The sequence below is a fragment of the Entelurus aequoreus genome, linkage group LG26 (assembly GCF_033978785.1).
Source record: "Entelurus aequoreus isolate RoL-2023_Sb linkage group LG26, RoL_Eaeq_v1.1, whole genome shotgun sequence".
NCBI lineage: Eukaryota > Metazoa > Chordata > Actinopteri > Syngnathiformes > Syngnathidae > Entelurus > Entelurus aequoreus.
The window spans coordinates 29,948,224-29,972,358 of record NC_084756.1 but is presented as its reverse complement, the minus strand read 5'-3'; the positions used below and the strand labels follow the sequence as shown (position 1 = coordinate 29,972,358).

Sequence of the window (24,135 nt, the reverse complement as noted above, 5' to 3'; positions counted from 1 at the left end):
TTTGTCCTTTTTTGGAAGATGTAGCCTATACATATGTGTGCATATTATATTAATATAATAGTTATATAAATAGCAATTAGAATAATTGTATATTATATCCGTAAAGAACTCCCTAAAGTTTTGTAATCAATCCGAAATATCGAGCAGCTAAAATGCAGCAAACAGTTGTATTTTCCCATAGAGTATTGTAACGGATTTTAACGGGTATAATTTTGAATTTTTTATGGTGCTTGGACATTTTTTATAATATCCACAAAATTCATTGAGCAGCTTGTTTTATGTGTGACCATATGTGTTGACTTTTGGTATTGTTATTATTATTTTATTTTTTTTGCACCATGACTAGGGAAGGTTGTTTGGATTGGGTCATATAATTCATTATTGTGCTGTATCCAGGTCAAAATCACAATTCGTAGTCATTAACCAGATTTTTTTCAGGTTGGCCATGAATGGTGGCAAATTTGCAGCATTCAGATTGTCAGTTGATTTAAATTAATTTATGCAATTAATTGTATTCCTTATTAAACTCAAAGTGAAGACGCCCGTGGGCCGTAGTTTGGACACTCCCTGGTTTACTTACAGAGTTTTCAAAAAATCCACCGTGCTACTCAAAAGTATGCTAATGAGTCTGTTTATTTGTGTCTTTTTAGGTTTGTCCTTTTTTGGAAGATGTAGCCTATACATATGTGTACATATTATATTAATATAATAGCTATATAAATAGCAATTAAAATAATTGTATATTATATCCGTAAAGTCCTCCCTAAAGTTTTGTAATGAATCCGAAATATCGAGCAGCTAAAATGCAGCAAACAGTTGTATTTTCCCATAGAGTTTTGTAACGAATTTTAACGGGTATAATTTTGAATTTTTTATGGTGCTTGGGCATTTTTTATAATATCCACAAAATTCATTGAGCAGCTTGTTTTATGTGTGACCATATGTGTTGACTTTTGGTATTGTTATTTAAAAAAAAAAATTTGCACCATGATTAGGGAAGGTTGTTTGGATTGGGTCATATAATTAATTATTGTGCTGTATCCAGGTCAAAATCACAATTCGTAGTCATTAACCAGATTTTTTTCAGGTTGGCCATGAATGGTGGCAAATTTGCAGCATTCAGATTGTCAGTTAATTTAAATTAATTTATGCAATTAATTGTATTCCTTATTAAACTCAAAGTGAAGACGCCCGTGGGCCGTAGTTTGGACACCCCCTGGTTTATTTACAAAGTTTCAAAAAAATCCACCGTACTACTCAAAAGTATGCTAATGAATCTATTTATTTGTGTCTTTTTAGGTGTGTCCTTTTTTGGAAGATGTAGCCTATACATATGTGTACATATTATATTAATATAATAGTTATATAAATAGCAATTAAAATAATTGTATATTATATCCGTAAAGACCTCCCTAAAGTTTTGTAATCAATCAGAAATATCGAGCAGCTAAAATGCAGCAAACAGTTGTATTTTCCCATAGAGTATTGTAACGGATTTTAACGGGTATAATTTTGAATTTTTTATGGTGCTTGGGCATTTTTTATAATATCCACACAATTCATTGAGCAGCTTTTTTTATGTGTGACCATATGTGTTGACTTTTGGTATTGTTATTTTTTGAAATTTTTTTGCACCATGACTAGGGAAGGTTGTTTGGATTGGGTCATATAATTAATTGTTGTGCTGTATCCAGGTCAAAATCACAATTCGTAGTCATTAACCAGATTTTTTTCAGGTTGGCCATGAATGGTGGCAAATTTGCAGCATTCAGATTGTCAGTTGATTTAAATTAATTTATGCAATTAATTGTATTCCTTATTAAACTGAAAGTGAAGACGCCCGTGGGCCGTAGTTTGGACACCCCCTGGTTTATTTACAAAGTTTCAAAAAAATCCACCGTACTACTCAAAAGTATGCTAATGAGTCTGTTTATTTGTGTCTTTATAGGTTTGTCCTTTTTTGGAAGATGTAGCCTATACATATGTGTACATATTATATTAATATAATAGCTATATAAATAGCAATTAAAATAATTGTATATTATATCTGTAAAGACCTCCCTAAAGTTTTGTTATCAATCCAAAATATCGAGCAGCTAAAATGCGGCAAACAGTTGTATTTTCCCATAGAGTATTGTAACGGATTTTAACGGGTATAATTTTGAATTTTTTATGGTCCTTGGACATTTTTTACAATATCCACAAAATTCATTGAGCAGTTTGTTTTATGTGTGACCATATGTGTTGACTTTTGGTATTGTTATTTTTTATTTTTTTTTGCACCATAACTAGGGAAGGTTGTTTGGATTGGGTCATATAATTAATTATTGTGCTGTATCCAGGTCAAAATCACAATTCGTAGTCATTGACCAGATTTTTTTCAGGTTGGCCCTGAATGGTGGCAAATTTGCAGCATTCAGATTGTCAGTTAATTTAAATTAATTTATGCAATTAATTGTATTCCTTATTAAACTCAAAGTGAAGACGCCCGTGGGCCGTGGTTTGGACACTCCCTGGTTTATTTACAGAGTTTTAAAAAAATCCACCGTACTACTCAAAAGTATGCTAATGAGTCTATTTATTTGTGTCTTTTTAGGTTTGTCCTTTTTTGGAAGATGTAGCCTATACATATGTGTACATATTATATTAATATAATAGCTATATAAATAGCAATTAAAATAATTGTATATTATATCTGTAAAGACCTCCCTAAAGTTTTGTAATCAATCCGAAATATCGAGCAGCTAAAATGCGGCAAACAGTTGTATTTTCCCATAGAGTTTTGTAACGGATTTTAACGGGTATAATTTTGAATTTTTTATGGTCCTTGGACATTTCTTATAATATCCACAAAATTCATTGAGCACCTTGTTTTATGTGTGACCATATGTGTTGACTTTTGGTATTGTTATTTTTTAATTTATTTGTTTTGCACCATGACTAGGGAAGGTTGTTTGGATTGGGTCATATAATTAATTATTGTGCTGTATCCAGGTCAAAATCACAATTCGTAGTCATTGACCAGATTTTTTTCAGGTTGGCCATGAATGGCGGAAAATTTGCAGCATTCAGATTGTCAGTTGATTTAAATTAATGTATGCAATTAATTGTATTCCTTATTAAACTCAAAGTGAAGACGCCCGTGGGCCGTAGTTTGGACACCCCCTGGTTTATTTACAAAGTTTCAAAAAAATCCACCGTACTACTCAAAAGTATGCTAATGAATCTATTTATTTGTGTCTTTTTAGGTGTGTCCTTTTTTGGAAGATGTAGCCTATACATACGTGTGCATATTATATTAATATAATAGTTATATAAATAGCAATTAGAATAATTGTATATTATATCCGTAAAGACCTCCCTAAAGTTTTGTAATCAATCAGAAATATCGAGCAGCTAAAATGCAGCAAACAGTTGTATTTTCCGATAGAGTATTGTAACGAATTTTAACGGGTATAATTTTGAATTTTTTATGGTGCTTGGGCATTTTTTATAATATCCAAAAAATTCATTGAGCAGCTTGTTTTATGTGTGACCATATGTGTTGACTTTTGGTATTGTTATTTTTTTTTTTTGCACCATGACTAGGGAAGGTTGTTTGGATTGGGTCATATAAGTGAATGCTGCGCTGTATTCAGGTCAAAATCACAATTCGTAGTCATTGACCAGATTTTTTTCAGGTTGGCCATGAATGGCGGCAAATTTGCAGCATTCAGATTGTCAGTTAATTTAAATTATTTTATGTAATTAATTGTATTCCTTATTAAACTCAAAGTGAAGACGCCCGTGGGCCGTAGTTTGGACACTCCCTGGTTTATTTACAGAGTTTTAAAAAAACTCAAAACTCAAAAGTATGCTAATGAGTCTATTTATTTGTGTCTTTTTAGGTTTGTCCTTTTTTGGAAGATCGACGACTGACTTTTTGGACAATTTGCCATGAAAGCGCCATCATTTCACCATTAAAGATGGCCGCCGGACGAGGCTGGATGAGCCGGCTGTGAAAAAGGAGGAAGAGAATCCTAAAGTCAAAGTCGTTTGGAACATCTTGTTGTAAAGACGCCGTTATGTGATGAATGTCTGGATAAAAAGTGGGTCAGCGATGGAACCCGACAGGTCTAAGAAGAAGCCCGTGACTCTCCACCCAGCCCATAATTGAACATCTTTGATCCTGTGGATTAATATTCTCCTCAAACCTGAAGATTTATCTTGCTTTTTTTCCCTCTCCAAAATTCCATGTAAATTGGACTATCAACCTATCATCCAACATGGCTTCAGTTTGGACATTTTGGACCCTGTTGGCAGCTTGGGGTCTTCTTGGATGCCGGTGCCAGGCCTCAAGGACTAGTGGTCCAAGCAAAGGGGAGCAGGGGGCTTCTTCTGTGGAACGAGTCAAGAGGGGATGGGTGTGGAACCAGTTTTTTGTGGTGGAGGAGTACACGGGCACGGAGCCGCTCTACGTCGGGAAGGTAAGTTTTTTCCTTTTATATTAACCCCAAGGATGTTTTACAAACATAATTACACATGACCCACATTTTAATATTGCACAGAAGACGGAGATGAACTGGAAATGGCCTAAATCCTGCTAGAGCCCTCAAAACAGTGATTTAGTTGCGGGGAAAAAAATTCTAGGAAATTCAGGATTTTTTTTCCAAATGTGTTGAATTTCACCTTTTCTGACTTACTCTTGCATGCTCGTGTTAAAAAAATGCCAAAGCGTCAAAACGTAAGGTTCATGCATTTGGCCGTGAGCTTGCACGCAGATTTTTTCATGACGTTAAGGTCCTGATTCACTAAGATTTAAATACCACGTGCTAAACAGCTTGTGCAATCCCTTCAAAAAGCCTGTACGAGTGTTGTCCCGATACCAATATTTTGGTACCGGTACCAAAATGATTTCAATACTTTTCGATACTTTTTTTTAAATAAAGGGCACCACAAAATTTGCATTATTAGCTTTATTTTAACAAAAAAATCTTAGGGTACATTAAACATATGTTTCCTATTGCAAGTTTGTCCTTAAATATAAAATAGTGAACATACAAGACAACTTGTCTTTTATTAGTAAGTAAACAAACAAAGGCTCCTAATTTAGTCTGCTGACACATGCAGGAACATATTGTGTCATTTTCCATTCTATTAGTTTGTCCAAATTATTAAGGACAAGTGGTCGAAAATGAATAATTAATCTACTTGTTCATTTACTGTTAATATCTGCTTACTTTCTCTATAATAATCATATAATATAATATAATAATATAATATAATAATCACTTATTCTTCTGTTGTTTCATACTTTACATTATTTTTGGATGATACCACAAATGTGGGTATCAATCCGATACCAAGTCGTTACAGGATCATACATTGGTCATATTCAAAGTCCTCATGTGTCCAGGGACATATTTCCTGAGTTTATAAACACAATATAAATTTTAAAAAACGAAAAAAGATGTCGTGATGCCAAAAAATATTGATGTAATCATAATAGTATCGACTAGATACGTGCCTGTACTTGGTATCATTACAGTGGATGTTAGCTGTAGATCTACTAATGGCGTTTGTTTACATTGTGATGCCGGTGAGCTACGGTGTGTAGTGAAGCATGTTTAGCTATTCCTCGTCCTGCAGGGATGATACTGTACTTGTCAACATCAGTGTGTAAAGGATATCAGCAAATGGGCCCAGGAACACTTCAGAAAACCACTGTCAGTAACTACAGTTTGCCGCTACATTTGCAAGTGTAGTGGATTGTCCGAAGCTTAAACAGCAACAAAAGTGAATTTAGTACAAAAAGTTTATTTACCCATAGTTAAAAGTGCAAGTCGGATTGAGCTGTCCATGCAGACAAACAAACAACCTCCGAAGGACACAAGAATCAAGCAATCTCTCAGCCCTTGTCAATTGGCCATTTGTATCTGTTTCCCTCATGCGTCAAGGTCCCGTTGTTTTCGACCTGTTTGTTTTGCAACATCCTTGAATCCCTTAGTCATGCTTAGACAATCAAAACATTTTGTAGAACGGTCAGAGCGACTCCATATTCAACTGTGTCCTACATCTGGTCCTTCAATGGTATAGAATAGAAGAGAAATGAAACAAGCAGACATTCTTGACAGACACGAAATACAGCTCAAAGGTCAGAAATTCTCCTACACAAGCGCAAGTTAAAAATCTACTATTCAAAGCAAAAGCCATTTATCAACAACACCCAGAAACGCCGCCGGCTTCGCTGGGCCCGAGCTCATCTAAGATGGACTGATGCAAAGTGGAAAATTGGTTCTGTGGTCTGACGAGTCCACATTTCAAATTGTTTTTGGAAACTGTGGATGTCGCGTCCTCATCAGAATGTCATTAAAACTGTTAGCTCCATCTTTTGACGTTTCTTCCACTCACGTCCTTGCGCGCTACACAACATAGATGACGGAGAAAAGTAAGTAAACAAGACCGCCCACAAAAGGGCACATCCTGAAGCGACTGTTTTCACCAAAGAACCACCATTACATGTCATGCAGACCACAAGGAGCGCCCTATGGTCCGGAAAATACGGTAATTAGTTTGAAAACTTTGGGTACAAATTAGATTGAATACTTACAATGGCCGCCGCACTCGTCTATTGGCCTCAGGTGCACACATAGAAACATGAAATATAGACACAGGCGCTAGTGTTCATTCACAAATGTACAAAAGTGTGAAACGAGGTAGACTAGGGGAGAAGTCATTGAGCCTTGTCTTCGTCCTTCTCTTCCTCCTGAGCGCTGGGACCGCCTTTTATGTCGGAGTTGAGGGGTCTCGGCCCCGTTTTCGCTTTCATTTCGGTCTAGACACGAGTCGCCTCTGGGCTTGTACTTTCTGTTTTTTCCGGAGCCCAGCCCTACGGCCTTTTGGGGGCCAGCGGTGATGGTTGATTTCTCTTCCGTGCTGTGGCTGTTTCCTTTTTTCAATGGGCAGGTCGATTACTTAACGCGGGTGAGTCCATAACGCGCTAAATGGCTGACTGAATGATTGCCGGAGTGTGTCTGGTTTAATGTGAAACATGTCATTGGTCTACCATTTCATTTGTCTTATGATTAATAATTATTTGTTTTTATTAAATATGAATTAAAAACTAAACAGAAGCATCTCTTATATTAGCATGCTAACATTTTATGCTAGCGTTTTTGCTACTTTCTATGTCTACACCAACAGATACTGCATTTTTCGTATTTCTTCTTACCTAGGCTGACCATATTCTGAAATCCCAAAAAGAGGACACATATATGCGTGACATTTGCTAATTATACTCAAACTTACTTTACAAATAATATATTTATTTAAATAAAGCATTTTTTCTCCTCTGTTGACAGCAGTGTTGGCGCTAGGATTTTTCAAAATGGGGTCCCCATCAAGTCATAAAAATGGGGTCCCACAGTAAATTTTTGGGGTCCAGCTTTTTTGTAAGCGTTTTGAAAAAAAACAACAAAAAACATATGCATTATCCTGTTATATCTCATATTCTATATTGTGTTATGGAAAAATGTTGTCATAAACGTTACTTAATTCATAAAAAAAAATAAAAAAATGTAAATGTTTTCATTTATAAACATTCATTCACTTTCTTCTTTCCTTCATGGGTCTAAACTTTACCGCTGCTGGTAGTTTTGTCTATGTTTTTATTTAATAAGTTGTAGGTGTATTTCTTTCAGTATAAAAGTGTAAAAAGTGTTTTGCTTGGGTCATAAAATGATGATAATGGTGTTTCAGGTCATACATACATTTTATATTTAACGCTTAAATCCCTGGAGTCTACATCAACTTCAGATCTGTCCCTCATTTCAAAATGTTTTAGTTTTTTCATGTTTTTTTGTTTGTTTGTTTTCCGCCCTTTTTTGTCAAACAAAACTATGTTTTTAATGGCAAACACACAAAATATGCAAAATCTTCCACCAAAAATATTTTTCAAAGTGGAATATTTTCATGTGAAGTAATGGGAACCTTGGATAGGTCAATAATTCATAATAACATGGATTTTGATTCAATATTATATTTTGAGCAATGACCGTTTCAAAGAAACATTTCTAAATTACATTTCACCTTTAAGCTTTTTTATTTCACTTTTGTTATGTTTTTGTTTATTTTAATAGTATTTTTAGAATGTGCCGTGGGCCTTTAAAACGTTATCTGTGGGCCGCAAATGGCCTCCGGGGCACACTTTTGACACCCCTGCTATAGATAATAAAAAATTAAATCTGATAAATCTATGGATAAAAAGCAGAGCCTGGCGACGCATGCGCGTTTATCATAACTCTCTCGCTCTTTCTGTCTCTGCCCCTCCTCACCAATGCTGCTGCGTGCGCACACCTTCACAATTTGTTTTGTTTTCAACCCCTTCTTAACCCTGGACGTACATTGAAAATACACGCAAACCTAACTCAAAATGCCGGACATTTGAGGCATTTAAGAAACTCCGCCCGGACAGCCCCGCCCCGCAAAAGAGGACATGTCCGGGGGAAAAGAGGACGTATGGTCAGTCTATTCTTACCACGTCATGTGCTAACTTCTTAACGTTAGCATGCTCGTATGCTAACATTAGCGTGGCAACTTTTTCCGCTAATATTATTTTTTCTCTTAATTCCGCAGCCATGCACCTTTAGAGTCGTATACGTTGGAGCGTGACACTTGTTAGCTGTTAGCGTGCTAATTTTAGCATGCTAGCGCACTAACATTGAAGTGCTAGCTTATTTTTTTGCAAATGTTACACTTTTTTTTTTTGCTCAGTGGCCTACGGCAGTGGTCCCCAACCTTTTTGTAGCTGGGGACCGGTCAACGCTTGAATTTTTTTTTTTTTTTTTTTTTTTTTTTCATAAAGAAATACAATCATGTGTGCTTACGGACTGTATACCTGCAGACTGTATTGATCTATATTGACATACACATACACAATATGTATATATAGTGTTTTTATGTTGATTTAAATTTTAAAAAAATAAATAAATTTAAAAAAAATAATTAAAAAAATATATATATATATATTATTTTTAATTTTTTAATTTCTTGCGCGGCCCAGTACCAATCGGTCCGCGGGCCGGTAGGGGGACCACTGGCCTACGGTATTCATAAGTCACCTTTAGAGTGTGAGTTTGAACGTAATTAATGTTGTCGTTTTTAAATCAACTTAAAAGTATTGTTACGATAAGGAGTAAGACAAATATGTAAAAGATATAACATTACTGAAGGATTTATATTTTTGTATTTCCTTTTTGATGCTAGTTTTCTTGTGTTCAACATATTACTTAATGGGAATTGGCATACATGCAGTACATGTTTCTGCTGTTAAATGGAATAATTTATTATTTATTGTCAGATGTGATTGATTGCATTATCCCGCACTGCAAAAAGTCAGTGTTCAAAAATAAGAAAAAAAAAATACAAAAATGAGGGGTATTTTATTTGAACTAAGCAAAATTATCTGCCAATAGAACAAGGCAATTTGGCTTGTCAAGACTTTCCAAAACAAGTACAATTAGCTAACCTTAATGAACCCAAAAATACCTTAAAATAAGTATATTCTCAGTAATAACAAGTGCACTTTTCTCGGTAGGAAAAAATATATGAGAACTTCTTGCTCAATATGTTGAAAAATATTCTTAAATGAAGTAAATGCTAGTGCCATTATCTTGACATAATGATATGCGCTCGGCATTACATTTCTTGAAACCAGCAAACGTACACTAAAAACTAATTTATTGTTCTTAATGGAAAGGCAACAAGGTAACAGCTTGTTACTCTCGGTGTCTCCTAGCCGCTCAGGCAAATCATATTGTCTAAAAATGCATTTTTCCATCGATAACATGACATCATCACGCCAAGTGCGTGCTCTTTTAGTTAGTGCGCATATATACAGCCCGGCCCCCGGCCAAAATTTTTTAAATTGTAATTTTGAAGAATTGATCTGAATGTGCATGAACTATTTCTGTTCGAAATTGTTAGAAATGTCACATGTTAAATGTTTAAATAGGTCATTTAGGACCAGAACCCTTCAAACAAGTAAAACACTAACATAAAATCTGCTTAGTGAGAAGAATTATCTTATCATTCAGAAAATAAGCAAATATCACCCTTATTTGAGATATTTAATTTTACTTAGATTTCAGTTTCTGCAGTGCACTAGCTTAACAATGACCAAGCACCAAGGCTTTGCAGACAACAATCCCATCATGTACGTTTTTTTTTTTTTTATGAGCATCACACTGTGCATGTTAACGTGTTTCATGCATGCTCATGAATGTACGGGCTCAGCGGGATTCCAACCGGCGCGGCGAGGGATTAGGCTCAAGCCGAGCACCTCTCAACTGTATAATTGCAACATGTTTTTTTTTTTTTTTTTCTTCCTCCTCTTCCCGCCGACTCAGCAGACTTGCTCTGTGGAACACTCCGGCTACTCGACTAATGAAATCTGATTTACTAATAAAAAAGGCCACTCACGTCACATTAAGGCGGCAGCTTGGATCAGTACATTTAGATAATGAATCCTCGCCCAGTGGAACAATTATAGAGCCATTTTTTCCTTCTTTTTTTTTTTGGCCTTCAAATGTGTGGTTGACAAAAGTGTTTTTATGTGAGTGAGTGAAAGATGGCCCAAAACCAGTGAAGTTGGCACGTTGTACAAATCGTGAATTAAAACAGAATACTGGGATTTGCAAATCCTTTTCAACCTATTAAATACACATTAAAGACAAGATACTTAACATTCGAACTGGAAAACTTTATTTTTTTGCAAAAATTAGCTCATTTGGAATTTGATGCCTGCAACATGTTTCAAAAAAGCTGGCACAAGTGGCAAAAAAAACTGAGGAAGTTGAGGAAGGCTCGTCAAACACTTATTTGGAACATCCCACTGGTGAACAGGCTAATTGGGAACAGGTGGGTGCCATGATTGGGTATAAATGCAGCTTCCATGAAATGCTCAGTCATTCACAAACAAGGATGGGGCGAGGGTAGGGATGTCCGATAATGGCTTTTTGCCGATATCCGATATGCCAATATTGTCCAACTCTTTAATTACCGATACCGATATCAACCGATACCGATATCAACCGATATATACAGTCGTGGAATTAACACATTATTATGCCTAATTTGGACAACCAGGTATGGTGAAGATAAGGTACTTTTTAAAAAAATGAATAAAAAAAAAATAAGATAAATAAATTAAAAACATTTTCTTGAAAAAAAAAGAAAGTAAAACAATATAAAAACAGTTACATAGAAACTAGTAATTAATGAAAATTTGTAAAATTAACTGTTAAAGGTTAGTACTACTAGTAGACCAGCAGCACGCACAATCATGTGTGCTTACGGACTGTATCCCTTGCAGACTGTATTGATATATATTGATATATAATGTAGGAACCAGAATATTAATAACAAAAAGAAACAACCCTTTTGTGTGAATGAGTGTAAATGGGGGAGGGAGGTTTTTTTTTGGGTTAGTGCACTAATTATAAGTGTATCTTGTGTATTTTATGTGGATTTAATTTAAAAAAAAAAAAAAAAAAAAAAAAAAAAAAAAAACGATACTGATAATAAAAAAAACGATACCGATAATTTCCGATATTACATTTTAACGCATTCACTTTGTGAACAAATGCGTGAGCAAATTGTCCAACAGTTTAAGAACAACATTTTTCAACGAGCTATTGCAGGGAATTTAGGGATTTCACCATCTACGCTCCGTAATATTCAAGATTTAAGATGAATTATTGTCAATTCTTAACATCCACAAGACACATAAGAACTGAAAAGTATATTTTCGGCACAGTCCCACTAAGAGCAGACATACGTTACAGGGAGACAATACGAGACCGCCGACACCGCAGCCATTTTTACGGCGTAGCCATTTTTACGGCGTTCCTTAAAAAAAGGTGGGAAAAAGGTGATATTGGGAAAGAGGGGAAGAGTAAATAAATATCAGTCAAAGGCTGGATCCACAAGAGGGGGTCCAGACTGAGTCCAAGGGAAAAAAACCTCATTTGCAATGCAAACATAAACTCGTTACATTTAGTCACAACAAACTTGCAACAGAGGGAGGGGGAGTTGGAGCAAACAAGCAGTTGGTGTGATGTTGAAATGTTTTTGTGGACTGGGCCCGATCTCACAGTTCGACACCAGGTATTTGTTGAGAAAAAGGGAGGTCAAAAGCGTCCATCGTTGAGGAGTCCTCGGGGGTGCTTTTCAGAACAGCCTGTTCCTGATAGCGTCAAGGCCATTCGAGGGAGTCAAATCGTAGATTAGGATGTTGTTTTCCTTGAGCAGTCAAAAACAATGACTTGCCTGCTCTATTTGTCCATGCTGGTTTCTCTCAAATTCAATTAAATTCTCCTTCTCAGCAAACTTCTCCATGATGTGAACCATCTTGCGATTCAGATCAGAAATCGCCGCAGTCTGTGTTCCCACAGCCCTGCCCAATCCTTCCATTGCAACGAACAGCCGTTGGGCTCCTTGAGTGGCTGCCATCGTCTTCCGAATTTGACGATACACCAGAGCAATGCCCAGCCCAATCAGCAGGTGCCCCCTGACTGGAAGGATAGATAGAAAATCAACAATACTATTAAACCGTGGACATGTAAATACACGGTTAATGCTTTCCAGGCTGGCGAAGGTTAACAATGCTGTGCTAACGACGCCATTGAAGCTAACTTAGCAACCGGACTGCACAGAGCTATGCTAAAAACATTAGCTCTCCACCTACGCCAGCCAGCCCTCATTTGCTCATCAACACCCGTGCTCACCTGCGTTCCAGGGATCGGCAGAAGGACGAAGGACTTCACCCGATGCGTTTGGCGGCCCGGAGATGTAGGAAGTCAAGGTGAAGTCGGCGGCTAGCGCGGCTAGCGCTCCAACAAAGTCCTCCTGGTTGTGTTGCTGTAGTCCGCTGCTAATACACCGATCCCACCTACAACTTCTTCTTTGCAGCCTTCATTGTTCATTAAAAAAATTGCAAAAGATGTCCAGAATACTGTGGAATTATGAAATTAAAACAAAGCTTTTTGTATAGGATTCTACGGGGTACCATAACTTCCGTTACTCGGACTTCGTCACGCGCATACGTCATCATACCGCGATGTTTCAGCCGGATATTTCCCGGATATTTTAAAATGTCACTTTATAAGTTAACCCGGCCGTATTGGCATGTGTTGCAATGTTAAGATTTCATCATTGATATATAAACTATCAGACTGCGTGGTCGGTAGTAGTGGCTTTCAGTAGGCCTTTAATGTTTAGATTTGAGGACAGCGCAAAGAAAGAGGCTTCAAAAAAGTTCAGACCAGACAAAAACGAAGAGAGCAAGCAGGGAAGGAGGGAGCGGAGAAAAATGTGACCGCCCTCACCAGAGGCAAGACAGATCTAGGTTCAGAGAATCTGGAGAAATCACTGCACGTAAGCGATGATATTACAGAACATCAATCCCTCAGGCGGTGCTGCATCAAAAAGCGACATCAGTGTGTAAAGGATATCACCACGTGGGCTCAGGAACACTTCAGAAAACCGCTGTCAGTCACTACAGTTTGTCGCTACATCTGTAAGTGCAAGTTAAAACTCTACTATGCAAAGCGAAAGCCATTTATCAACAACACCCAGAAACACCGCCGGCTTCGCTGTGCCCGAGCTCATCTAAGATGGACTGATGCAAAGTGTAAAAGTGTTCTGTGGTCTGACGAGTCCACATTTCAAACATTTTGGGGGAAACTGTGGACGTCGTGTGAGGAAAAGAGCCATCCGGACTGTTATAGGCGCAAAGTTCTCGTGAGCCACAGATGAGGAGATGCTGCTCGGTTATTGATTTAAGTAAAGTCTGAATGGAACAGGTGGGTGCCATGATTGGGTATAAAAGCAGATTCCATGAAATGCTCAGTCGTTCACAAGCAAGGATGGGGCGAGGGTCACCACTTTGTGAACAAATGCGTGAGGAAATTGTCCCAACAGTTTAAGAAGAACATTTCTCAACCAGCTATTGCAAGGAATTTAGGGATTTCACCATCTATGGTCCGTAATATCATCAAAAGGTTCAGAGAATTTGGAGAAATCACTGCTTATAAGCGATTATATTTCAGACCTTCAATCCATCAGGCAGTACTGCATCAAAAAGTGACATCAGTGTGTAAAGGATATCACCACATGGGCTCAGGAACACTTCACAAAACCACTGTCTGTAACTAAATCAGCCTGTTCACCTTTGGGATGTTCCAAATAAGTGTTTGATGAGCATTCCTCAACTTTCTCAGTCTTTTTTTGCCACTCGTGCCAGCTTTTTTTGAAACATGTTGCAGGCATCAAATTCCAAATGAGCTAATATTTGCAAAAAATAACAAAGTTTCTCAGTTCGAACGTTAAGTATCTTGCCTTTGCAGTCCATTCAATTGAATATAGGTTGAAAAGGATTTGCAAATCGTTGTATTCTGTTTTTAATTACGATTTACGCAACGTGCCAACTTCACTGGTTTTGGGTTTTGTAGAAGCCGTAAAAACGTTGATAATATACTGATTAAAATAAATGATAAAACAATTAAGATAGTTGAGAGCACTAAATTCCTTGGAGTATACATAGGTGGATTTACACATTTCAAAAGCCATATTTAATATTTTTAATAAATAATCTAAATATGTCGGCCTACTCTCAAAATTGAAACGCTGTCTTCCTCTCAACGCTCTCCTAATTCTATATCGGACTCTATTTGAACCACATATAAACTATTGCAATGCCATATGGTGTTACACGTATCCCAGTTATCTTAAAGAACTGGATATTCTTCAGAAGAAAGTCATACGTGTTATATCATGTGCATACTTAAACGCTCCCTCAGATCCTCTTTTTTTATGGCTACAATCTTCTGAAGCTTACTGAGTGCAACCGATTTCGCAGTGCTTGTATTATGTATAACGTAGTATACGGATTAAATTCCAGACTCTGCCAGTTCATTCCAGTGACCACTACTTCTCATAGACATAACACTAGAAGTAAACCTTTATTAAGAGAGTAAAAGTCATCTAAAGCAGTGGTCCCCAACCACCACCGATTGGTACCGGGCCGCGGCCGCACAAGAAATTGATTGAATTTAAATATTTATTTTTATTTTTATTTTTATTTTTATTTTTATTTTTATTTTTATTTTTATTTTTATTTTTATTTTTATTTTTATTTTTATTTTTATTTTTTAAAATTAAATCAACATAAAAACACAATATATACATTATATATCAATATAAATCAATACAGTCTGCAGGGATACAGTCCGTAAGCACACATGATTGTATTTCTTTATGACAAAAAAATATAAACATTTTTTTACTAAAATTTGTCCCACTCCCCCCCCCCCGGTCCGTGGGACAAATTTTCAAGTACAGAAAGGTTGGGGACCACTGATCTAAAGTGTACAAGCTTTGGTATAGCCCAGGGGTCGGCAACCCAAAATGTTGAAAGAGCCATATTGGACCAAAAATACAAAAACAAATCTGTCTGGAGCCGCAAAAAATTAAAAGCCATATTTACATGTGTCATGAGATATACATTTAATTAAGAGGACTTAAAGGAAACTAAATGAGCTCAAATATAGCTACAAATGAGGCATAATGATGCAATATGTACATATCGCTAGCCTAAATAGCATGTTAGCATGGATTAGCTTGCAGTCATGCAGTGACCAAATATGTCTGATTAGCACTCCACACGTAAGTCAATAACATCAACAAAACTCACCTTTGTGCACTCATGCACGACGTTAAAAGTGTGGTGGACAAAATGAGACAGAAAAAGAAGTGGCATAAAACACGTCCTAGAAGGTCGGAGAAAGTTATACGTGTAAACAAACTATACGGTGAGTTCAGGGACCGCCAAAATTAGTAGGACAAAACGGCGCTCGCCAAATACTCGAATCAGTGAAGCATGTTTAATACAAACAGTGTGATTTATAACAATTAAGGAGGTTTGTGTCATGTTTGTCCTCCTACAGAAACCATACTAAAACAAAAAAATAGATTTTTTTCCCCCTCATCTTTTTCCATTCTTCATACATTTTTGAAAAATCTCCAGAGAGCCACTAGGGCGGCGCTAAAGAGCCGCATGCGGCTCTAGAGCCGCGGGTTGCCGACCCCCGGTATAGCCTGTAGATGTCTGGTGATCTGGAATGAGATTGATAGACTTATAAAAGAGTCCCATTTTTAAAAGGCGTTTTAAGCAAATGTTATTGTTGCGTTATGCTTAATATACTTAGCACACCCCACATGGCTGAGGATTTCACGTCGGTTGCATAATTTTGACCTCGACCCCGGTATGTATGATAAGATGATCGCAAATATTCAACATTCAACTTTTTAATTACATTTGAATAATATGATATTGAGACTGATTTGATGGATTTATAGATTCCTTTATAAAGGTCAACCTGTTGGTAGGTTGGTATGGAATTGTAAATGGGTATTTGGTGGGTAGATTTTTAAATGAATTGTATTCTACTGAATTGTGTATATTATATGATGATGTACAGTATATTTGAACCGTGGGTCCCTGTCCATAAACTGTACGCTTCTAGGGATTACCTTTTTGCAGAACGAACTCTGATATTAACAAAAGAACTAGAGATGTCCGATAATGGCTTTTTTGCCGATATCCGATATTGTCCAACTCTTAATTACCGATTCCGATATCAACCGATACCCATATATACAGTCGTGGAATTAACACATTATTATGCCTAATTTTGTGGTGATGCCCGGCTGGATGCATTAAACAGGTTTTCCAAAATAAATCAACTCAAGTTATGGAAAAAAATGCCAACATGGCACTGCCATATTTATTATTGAAATCACAAAGTGCATTATTTTTTTTCAACATGCCTCAAAACAGCAGCTTGGAATTTGGGACATGTTCTCCCTGAGAGAGCATGAGGAGGTTGAGGTGGGAGGGGTTGAGGTGGGGGGTTAGGGGATAGCGGGGGGTGTATATTGTAGCGTCCCGGAAGAGTTAATGCAAGGGGTTCTGGGTATTTGTTCTGTTGTGTTACGGTGCGGATGTTCTCCCGAAATGTGTTTGTCATTCTTGTTTGGTGTGGGTTCACAGTGTGGCGCATATTTGTAACAGTGTTAAAGTTGTTTATACGGCCACCCTCAGTGTGACCTGTATGGCTGTTGACCAAGTATGCTTTGCATTCACTTGTGTGTGTGAAAAGACGTAGATATTATGTGACTGGACAGTGCATTTAAGGTTTATTGGCGCTCTGTACTTCTCTCTACGTCCGTGTACACAGCGGCGTTTTAAAAAGGCATAAATGTTACTTTTTGAAACCGATACCGATAATTTTGAAACCGATACCGATAATGGTAAATGGTAAATGGGTTGTACTTGTATAGCGCTTTTCTACCTTTTTTAAGGAACTCAAAGCGCTTTGACACTATTTCCACATTCACCACATTGAACCAGTAACCCTCACATTGCTGGCACGGCCACTCTCCCAACTTCGCCACGCCGTCCCCTATAAGACCCAGGACACGTTGGGAAGACTATGTCTCCCGGCTGGCCTGGGAATGCCTCGGGATCCCCCGGGAGGAGCTGGACGAAGTGGCTGGGGAGAGGGAAGTCTGGGCTGCTTAGGCTCGGCTCTGGAGGTCCAAAAGTAAAGAATAATGTCATATCCCGGGCAGCTAAAAGTGGCAATTATCAGCTGATACGGAGACGGGGAAAGCAGAGGACGGGATGATGTTACTGTTGTATTGTTGCGTGCTGCAAAAAAATATCAGGCGAATATGCGCGGACTGGCGAGATCTTGTAAGAGTCCACGCTATTTCACTGCGTGTAGGAGCCGCAACAGAGCGGCAATGGGGATTGCCAGACGGCAGATCGCCGCATTCAGTGTAAATTTCGGGCTAACGGGGCGGGAATCGTACATGCGGCAATCATTCGGAATCTGTGGTATCATCCAAAACTAATGTAAAGTATCAAACAACAGAAGGATAAGTGATTATTACATTCTAACAGAAGTGTAGATAGAACATGTTAAAAGAGAAAGTAAGCAGATATTAACAGTTAATGAACAAGTAGATTAATAATTCATTTTCTACTGCTTGTCCTTAAAGGCCTACTGAAACCCACTACTACCGACCACGCAGTCTGATAGTTTATACATCAATGAGGAAATCTTAACATTATAACACATGCCAATACGGCCGGGTTAACTTATAAAGTGACATTTTAAATTTGCCGCTAAACTTCCGGTTCGAAACGCCTCTGAGGAAGACGTATGCGCGTGACGTGGCCCGGCGAACACGGGTATGCCTTCCACATTGAAGCCAATACGAAAAAGCTCTGTTTTCATTTCATAATTCCACAGTATTCTGGACATCTGTGTTCGTGAATCTGTTGCAATCATGTTCATTGCATTATGGAGAAGGAAGCTGAGCAAGCAAATAAGAAAGTTGTCGGTGCGAAACGGACGTATTTTTCGAACGTAGTCAGCCACAACAGTACACAGCCGGCGCTTCTTTGTTTACATTCCCGAAAGATGCAGTCAAGATGGAAGAACTCGGATAACAGAGACTCTAACCAGGAGGACTTTTGACTTCGATACACAGACGCCTGTAGAGAACTGGGACAACACAGACTCTTACCAGGATTACTTTGATTTGGATGACAAAGACGCAGACGTGCTACTGTGAGTATGCAGCTTTGGCTTCTAAACATTTGATCGCTTGACCGTATGTGCGCAACTTTTTTTTGCGTATGTACGTAACTTTTTTAAAATATATAAGCTTTATGAACCTTGGGTTAGGTGAACGGTCTTTTGGGCTGAGTGATTGTGTGTGTTGATCAGGTGTTTGAATTGTATTGGCGTGTTCTATGGAGCTAGGAGCTAGCATAGGAGCTAGGAGCTAGCATAACAAACACGCAGGTGTTTTTATGCAGGATTAATTTGTGGCATATTAAATATAAGCCTGGTTGTGTTGTGGCTAATAGAGTATATATATGTCTTGTGTTTATTTACTGTTGTAGTCATTCCCAGCTGAATATCAGGTCACCCCCGGCTCTCACAGCATCTTCCCTATCTGAATAGCTTCAACTCCCCACTAGTCCTTCACTTGCACTTTACTCATCCACAAATCTTTCATCCTCGCTCAAATTAATGGGGAAATTGTCGCTTTCTCGGTCCGAATCTCTCTCACTTCATGCGGCCATCATTGTAAACAATAGGGAACTTTGCGTATATGTTCAACTGACTACGTCACGCTACTTCCGGTAGGGGCAAGCCTTTTTTTTATCAGATACCAAAAGTTGCAATCTTTATCGTCGTTGTTCTATACTAAATCCTTTCAGCAAAAATATGGCAATATTGCGAAGTGATGAAGTATGACACATAGAATAGATCTGCTATCCCCGTTTAAATAAAAAAAATTCATTTCAGTAGGCCTTTAATAATGTTGACAAAATAATAGATTGAAAAATGACACAATATGTTACTGCATATGTCAGCAGACTAAATTAGGAGCCTTTGTTTGTTTACTTACTACTAAAAGACAAGTTGTCTTGTATGTTCACTATTTTATTTAAGGACTGTCATGTCTGTTGATCATGTTTTTGTTTAGTTATGTTCTGCTTGGTTTTTGGACACTTTTTAGTTCCTGCTTTCACTCCCTTGCCCTGTCACCATGACTGCTCATTAGTTTCACCTGTCTCAGGTTTTGCACTCGCGCACCTGTCACAAATCATGTCTGTGTTATTAAAGCCCATTGTTGCCAGGAAGTGAGCCTGGCGACATTAACTCTGATACCTCCGTGATTACGCGTCCATGCCATAGTTCTATGATCTTTCCATGCTTGACCAAGTACGTTTTGTTTCATGTCCTTAGTCCGTTTATGTGTTAATTTTGTTCATAGCCAAGTTTGTTCTTCCGCCCTTGTGCACGCTTTTCGTTTGTTCCTTTTGTTAGTGTTTGAATAAATATGTACTCACCTCCAAGCCATGTCCGATCCAGCTTTACTTGCATCTCGGGAAAACAAACAACCCATAGTCCACGTATTGACAAGGACAAACTTGCAACAAGAAACATATGTTTACAGTGTTTCCCATAAACTGCCAAGATACCTGTGGCGGTGGGGGCGTGGTTATGGGCGTGGCTATGGGTGTCGTCACCATGATATCATCGAGTAATTTACATAATTTACTACAATGATAGGATTTTCTCTAAACAGGCTCAAAAAATGTATACTTACTAATTAATAATAACAGTTTTGTTTTAAGTGTCCATCCATCCATCCATCCATTTTACAATATAATTACTACACTGTATGTACATATTTATATACAGATTTGAACAATAAGTTATTCACTGAAATATATTTATTAATTGTGGTTCTTACAAAAACGATATCTTATAAAAATATAAAAGCTAAAATGTCTCTTAAAGCTCTGCCCCTTTAATTAGTGCATACTAAATAATTTAACTTTAGCCTACTACTACAACCATATTATTTACCAGCAACATAAAGTGAAACAGAGGCAGAGGTGTCCTGCCACAGTCAGTAACAAATAAACAGAAAACAGTAGTGGTGGTAGATAGACACAAAGCTTCATCAAACATCTGATCCACTGAACAAAGAGCTCCAAAAATCTTGATCCTACACTTCTCTTTTGTAAAGTAAATCTGAACAGCCGATATGGGCATCTACATCAACTATATGATTTGCCTGAAAAGCTGGACAGGACAAAATAAATAAATAAATAAACTAAAATAAAATAAAATAAAATTAAAAAAATATATATATTTATTTTTTTATTTTTTCAAAATCTATTTGTGGCGGCCTTAATTATTTCGTGGCGGGCTGCCACAAATAAATGAATGTGTGGTTAAGTAACCTAATATGTTTTGTTAAAATAAAGCCAATAATGCCATTTTTTGTGGTCTCCTTTATTTAGAAAAGTTTTGAAAAGTACCGAAAAGTATCAAAATAATTTTAGTACCGGTACCAAAATACTGGTATCGGGACAACACTACAACCAAAGTTATGACCAAAAAAGGAGCAAAAATATACCTCAAAGGACAAAAAAAGTCACCAATATACTCTGAAATGTTGACTAATTGTGTTTATGGATTTATCGCCATCCTCCTCACTCTTGGATCGTTCTTCTTCGCCTTCCACTCCCCTCGCCGCCATTCCCTCGCCTCCTGCGCCGCGGCAGCTTTCCACCTCTGCTGCCTCCACTCGTCACCTTGTTAACACTTTGAAGCGGCGGCAGATCTGAGTGGCTGACAAGCGGCGGCCAGATGTGGCGAGGCCTCCCCGTGATTACACGGACTTAAATATGAGACAGCCAATTTGTTCCTGCTTTGACACTCTCCGTGTCGCAAGCAGACAGGCGGTAGAGAGTCGGCTCGGCAAATACGCTTTGAATTATTCTATTTGGCCATCACAGGATGCTCTCAAGTAGTTCAGCACCAAAGTCTGGAACAGCGTCAACTCTTTTTAGGGAGGACTTTCTACTAGAGTTGGGGGGTCAAATAGGTTGGCCGGTTTGTTTTTATTTCATTAGATCGTTGGGCGTGCTCCTCCACATCAAACACTTGGAACCATGCCTCTACGGAACTTAGCTAAAGGCAGTTTTTTTTTGTGTTTTTTTTTTTAAATAAAGTGGAAAAAAATGCATTTAAATTGTCTGAAATCGCACATCTTCGAGTCACCAATACAAAGCTTAACCTATTGTCACTATAACAATCTACAAGGTTAATACAGTTCACTTCTCTTTCTTCCCCTCCATTTATCTGCTTTCTTTTGGATTTCAAGTTATCATTACATATACAGTCGTGGTCAAAAGTTGACATACACTTGTAAAGAACATAATGTCATGGCTGTCTTGAGTTTCCAATCATTTCTACAACTCTTATTTTTTTGTGATAGAGTGATTGGAGCACATACTTGTTGCTCACAAAAACACATTCATGAAGTTTGGTTCTTTTATGAATTTATTATGGGTCTACTGAAAATGTGAGCAAATCTGCTGGGTCAAAAGTATACATACAGCAATGTTAATATTTGCTTACATGTCCCTTGGCAAGTTTCACTGCAATAATGGGCTTTTGGTAGCCATCCACAAGCTCCTGGTTGAATTTTTGACCACTCCTCTTGACAAAATTGCTGCTGATCAGCTAAATGTGTTGGCTTTCTGACACGGACTTGTTTCTTCAGCATTGGCCACACTTTTAAGTCAGGACTTTGGGCAGGCCATTCAAAAACCTTGCCAGAAGCTTGTGGATGGCTACCAAAAGTGCCTTAGTCTATATCTTTTCAGTGTTTCCCAGAAACTGCCAAGATACCTGTGGCGGTGGGGGCGTGGCTATGGGTGTGGTCACCATGACATAATCGAGTAATTTGCATAATTTACTACAATGATATGATTTTCTCTAAAAAGGCTCAAAAAATGTATACTTACTAATTAATAATAACAGTTGTGTTTTAAACGTCCATCCATCCATCCATTTTACAATATAATTACAACACTTTATGTACATATTTATATACAGATTTGAACAATACGTTATTCACTGAAATATATTTATTAATTGTGGTTCTTACAAAAAATATATCTTTTAAAAATATAAAAGCTAAAATGTCTCTTAAAGCTCTGCCCCTTTAATTAGTGCATACTAAATAATTTAACTTTAGCCTACTACTACAACCATATTATTTACCAGCAACATAAAGTGAAACAGAGGCAGAGGTGTCCTGCCACAGTCAGTAACAAATAAACAGAAAACAGTAGTGGTGGTAGATAGACACAAAGCTTCATCAAACATCTGATCCACTGAACAAAGAGCTCCAAAAATCGTGATCCTACACTCCTCTTTTGTAAAGTAAATCTGAACAGCCGATATGGGCATCTACATCAACTATATGATTTGCCTGAGAAACTGGACAGGACAAAAATAAATTTAAAAAATAAAAAAATGTTTTTATTTGTGGCGGCCTTAATTCTTTCTTGGCGGGCCACCCCAAATAAATGAATGTGTGGGAAACACTGCTATTAGTAGGACAAAACGGTGCTTGCCAAATACTCTCATCACTGAAGCATGTATAACATAAACAGTGGGATTTCTAACCCAGGGGTCACCAACGCGGTGCCCGCGGGCACCAGGTATCCCGTAAGGACCAGATGAGTAGCCCGCTGGCCTGTTCTAAAAATAGCTCAAATAGCAGCACTTACCAGTGAGCTGCCTCTATTTTTTAAATTTTATTTATTTACTAGCAAGCTGGTCTCGCTTTGCCCGACATTTTTAATTCTAAGAGAGACAAAACTCAAATAGTATTTGAAAATCCAAGAAAATATTTTAAAGACTTGGTCTTCACTTGTTTAAATAAATTCATTATTTTTTTTACTTTGCCTCTTATAACTTTCAGAAAGACAATTTTAGAGAAAAAATACAACCTTAAAAATGATTTTAGGATTTTTAAACACATATACCTTTTTACCTTTTAAATTCCTTCCTCTTCTTTCCTGACAATTTAAATCAATGTTCAAGTAATTTTTTTTTTTATTGTAAAGAATAATAAATACATTTTAATTTAATTCTTCATTTTAGCTTCTGTTTTTTCGACAAAGAATATTTGTGAAATATTTCTTCAAACTTATTATGATTAAAATTCCAAAAAATTATTCTGGCAAATCTTCAATTTAAATCTTATTTCAAAGTCTTTTGAATTTCTTTTAACATTTTTGTTCTGGAAAATCTAGAAGAAATAATGATTTGTCTTTGTTAGAAATATAGCTTGGTCCAATTTGTTATATATTCTAACAAAGTGCAGATTGTATTTTAACCTATTTAAAACATGTCATCAAAATTCTAAAATGAATCTTAATCAGGAAAAATTACTAATGATGTTCCATAAATTATTTTTTTTATTTTTTCAAAAAGATTCGAATTAGCTAGTTTTTCTCTTCTTTTTTTCGGTTGAATTTTGAATTTTAAAGAGTCGAAATTGAAGATAAACTATGTTTCAAAATTGTATTGTCATTTTTTTTGTGTTTTGGCCTCTTTTAACCTGTTCAATTAAGTGTAAATATCATTAATTATTAATAATAACAGAGTTAAAGGTAAATTGAGCAAAATGGCTATTTTCGGC

General features: G+C 37.1%; 2 protein-coding genes across 3 annotated transcripts in view; both read left to right on the top strand.

Annotated features, from left to right (window-relative positions):
- Positions 1–24,135, top strand: part of LOC133643496 (cadherin-22-like) — a 1,271,581-nt gene that overhangs the window by 573,571 nt on the left and 673,875 nt on the right. The window lies entirely within an intron of this gene.
- The window catches only part of LOC133643327 (cadherin-22-like), a 106,740-nt gene continuing 86,513 nt past the window's right edge, over positions 3,909–24,135 (top strand). The window contains exon 1 of the mRNA XM_062037816.1: positions 3,909–4,466. Within this exon, the coding sequence (XP_061893800.1) occupies positions 4,266–4,466 (201 nt within the window). The 5' untranslated portion in view covers positions 3,909–4,265. The remainder of the gene's footprint in view (positions 4,467–24,135) is intronic.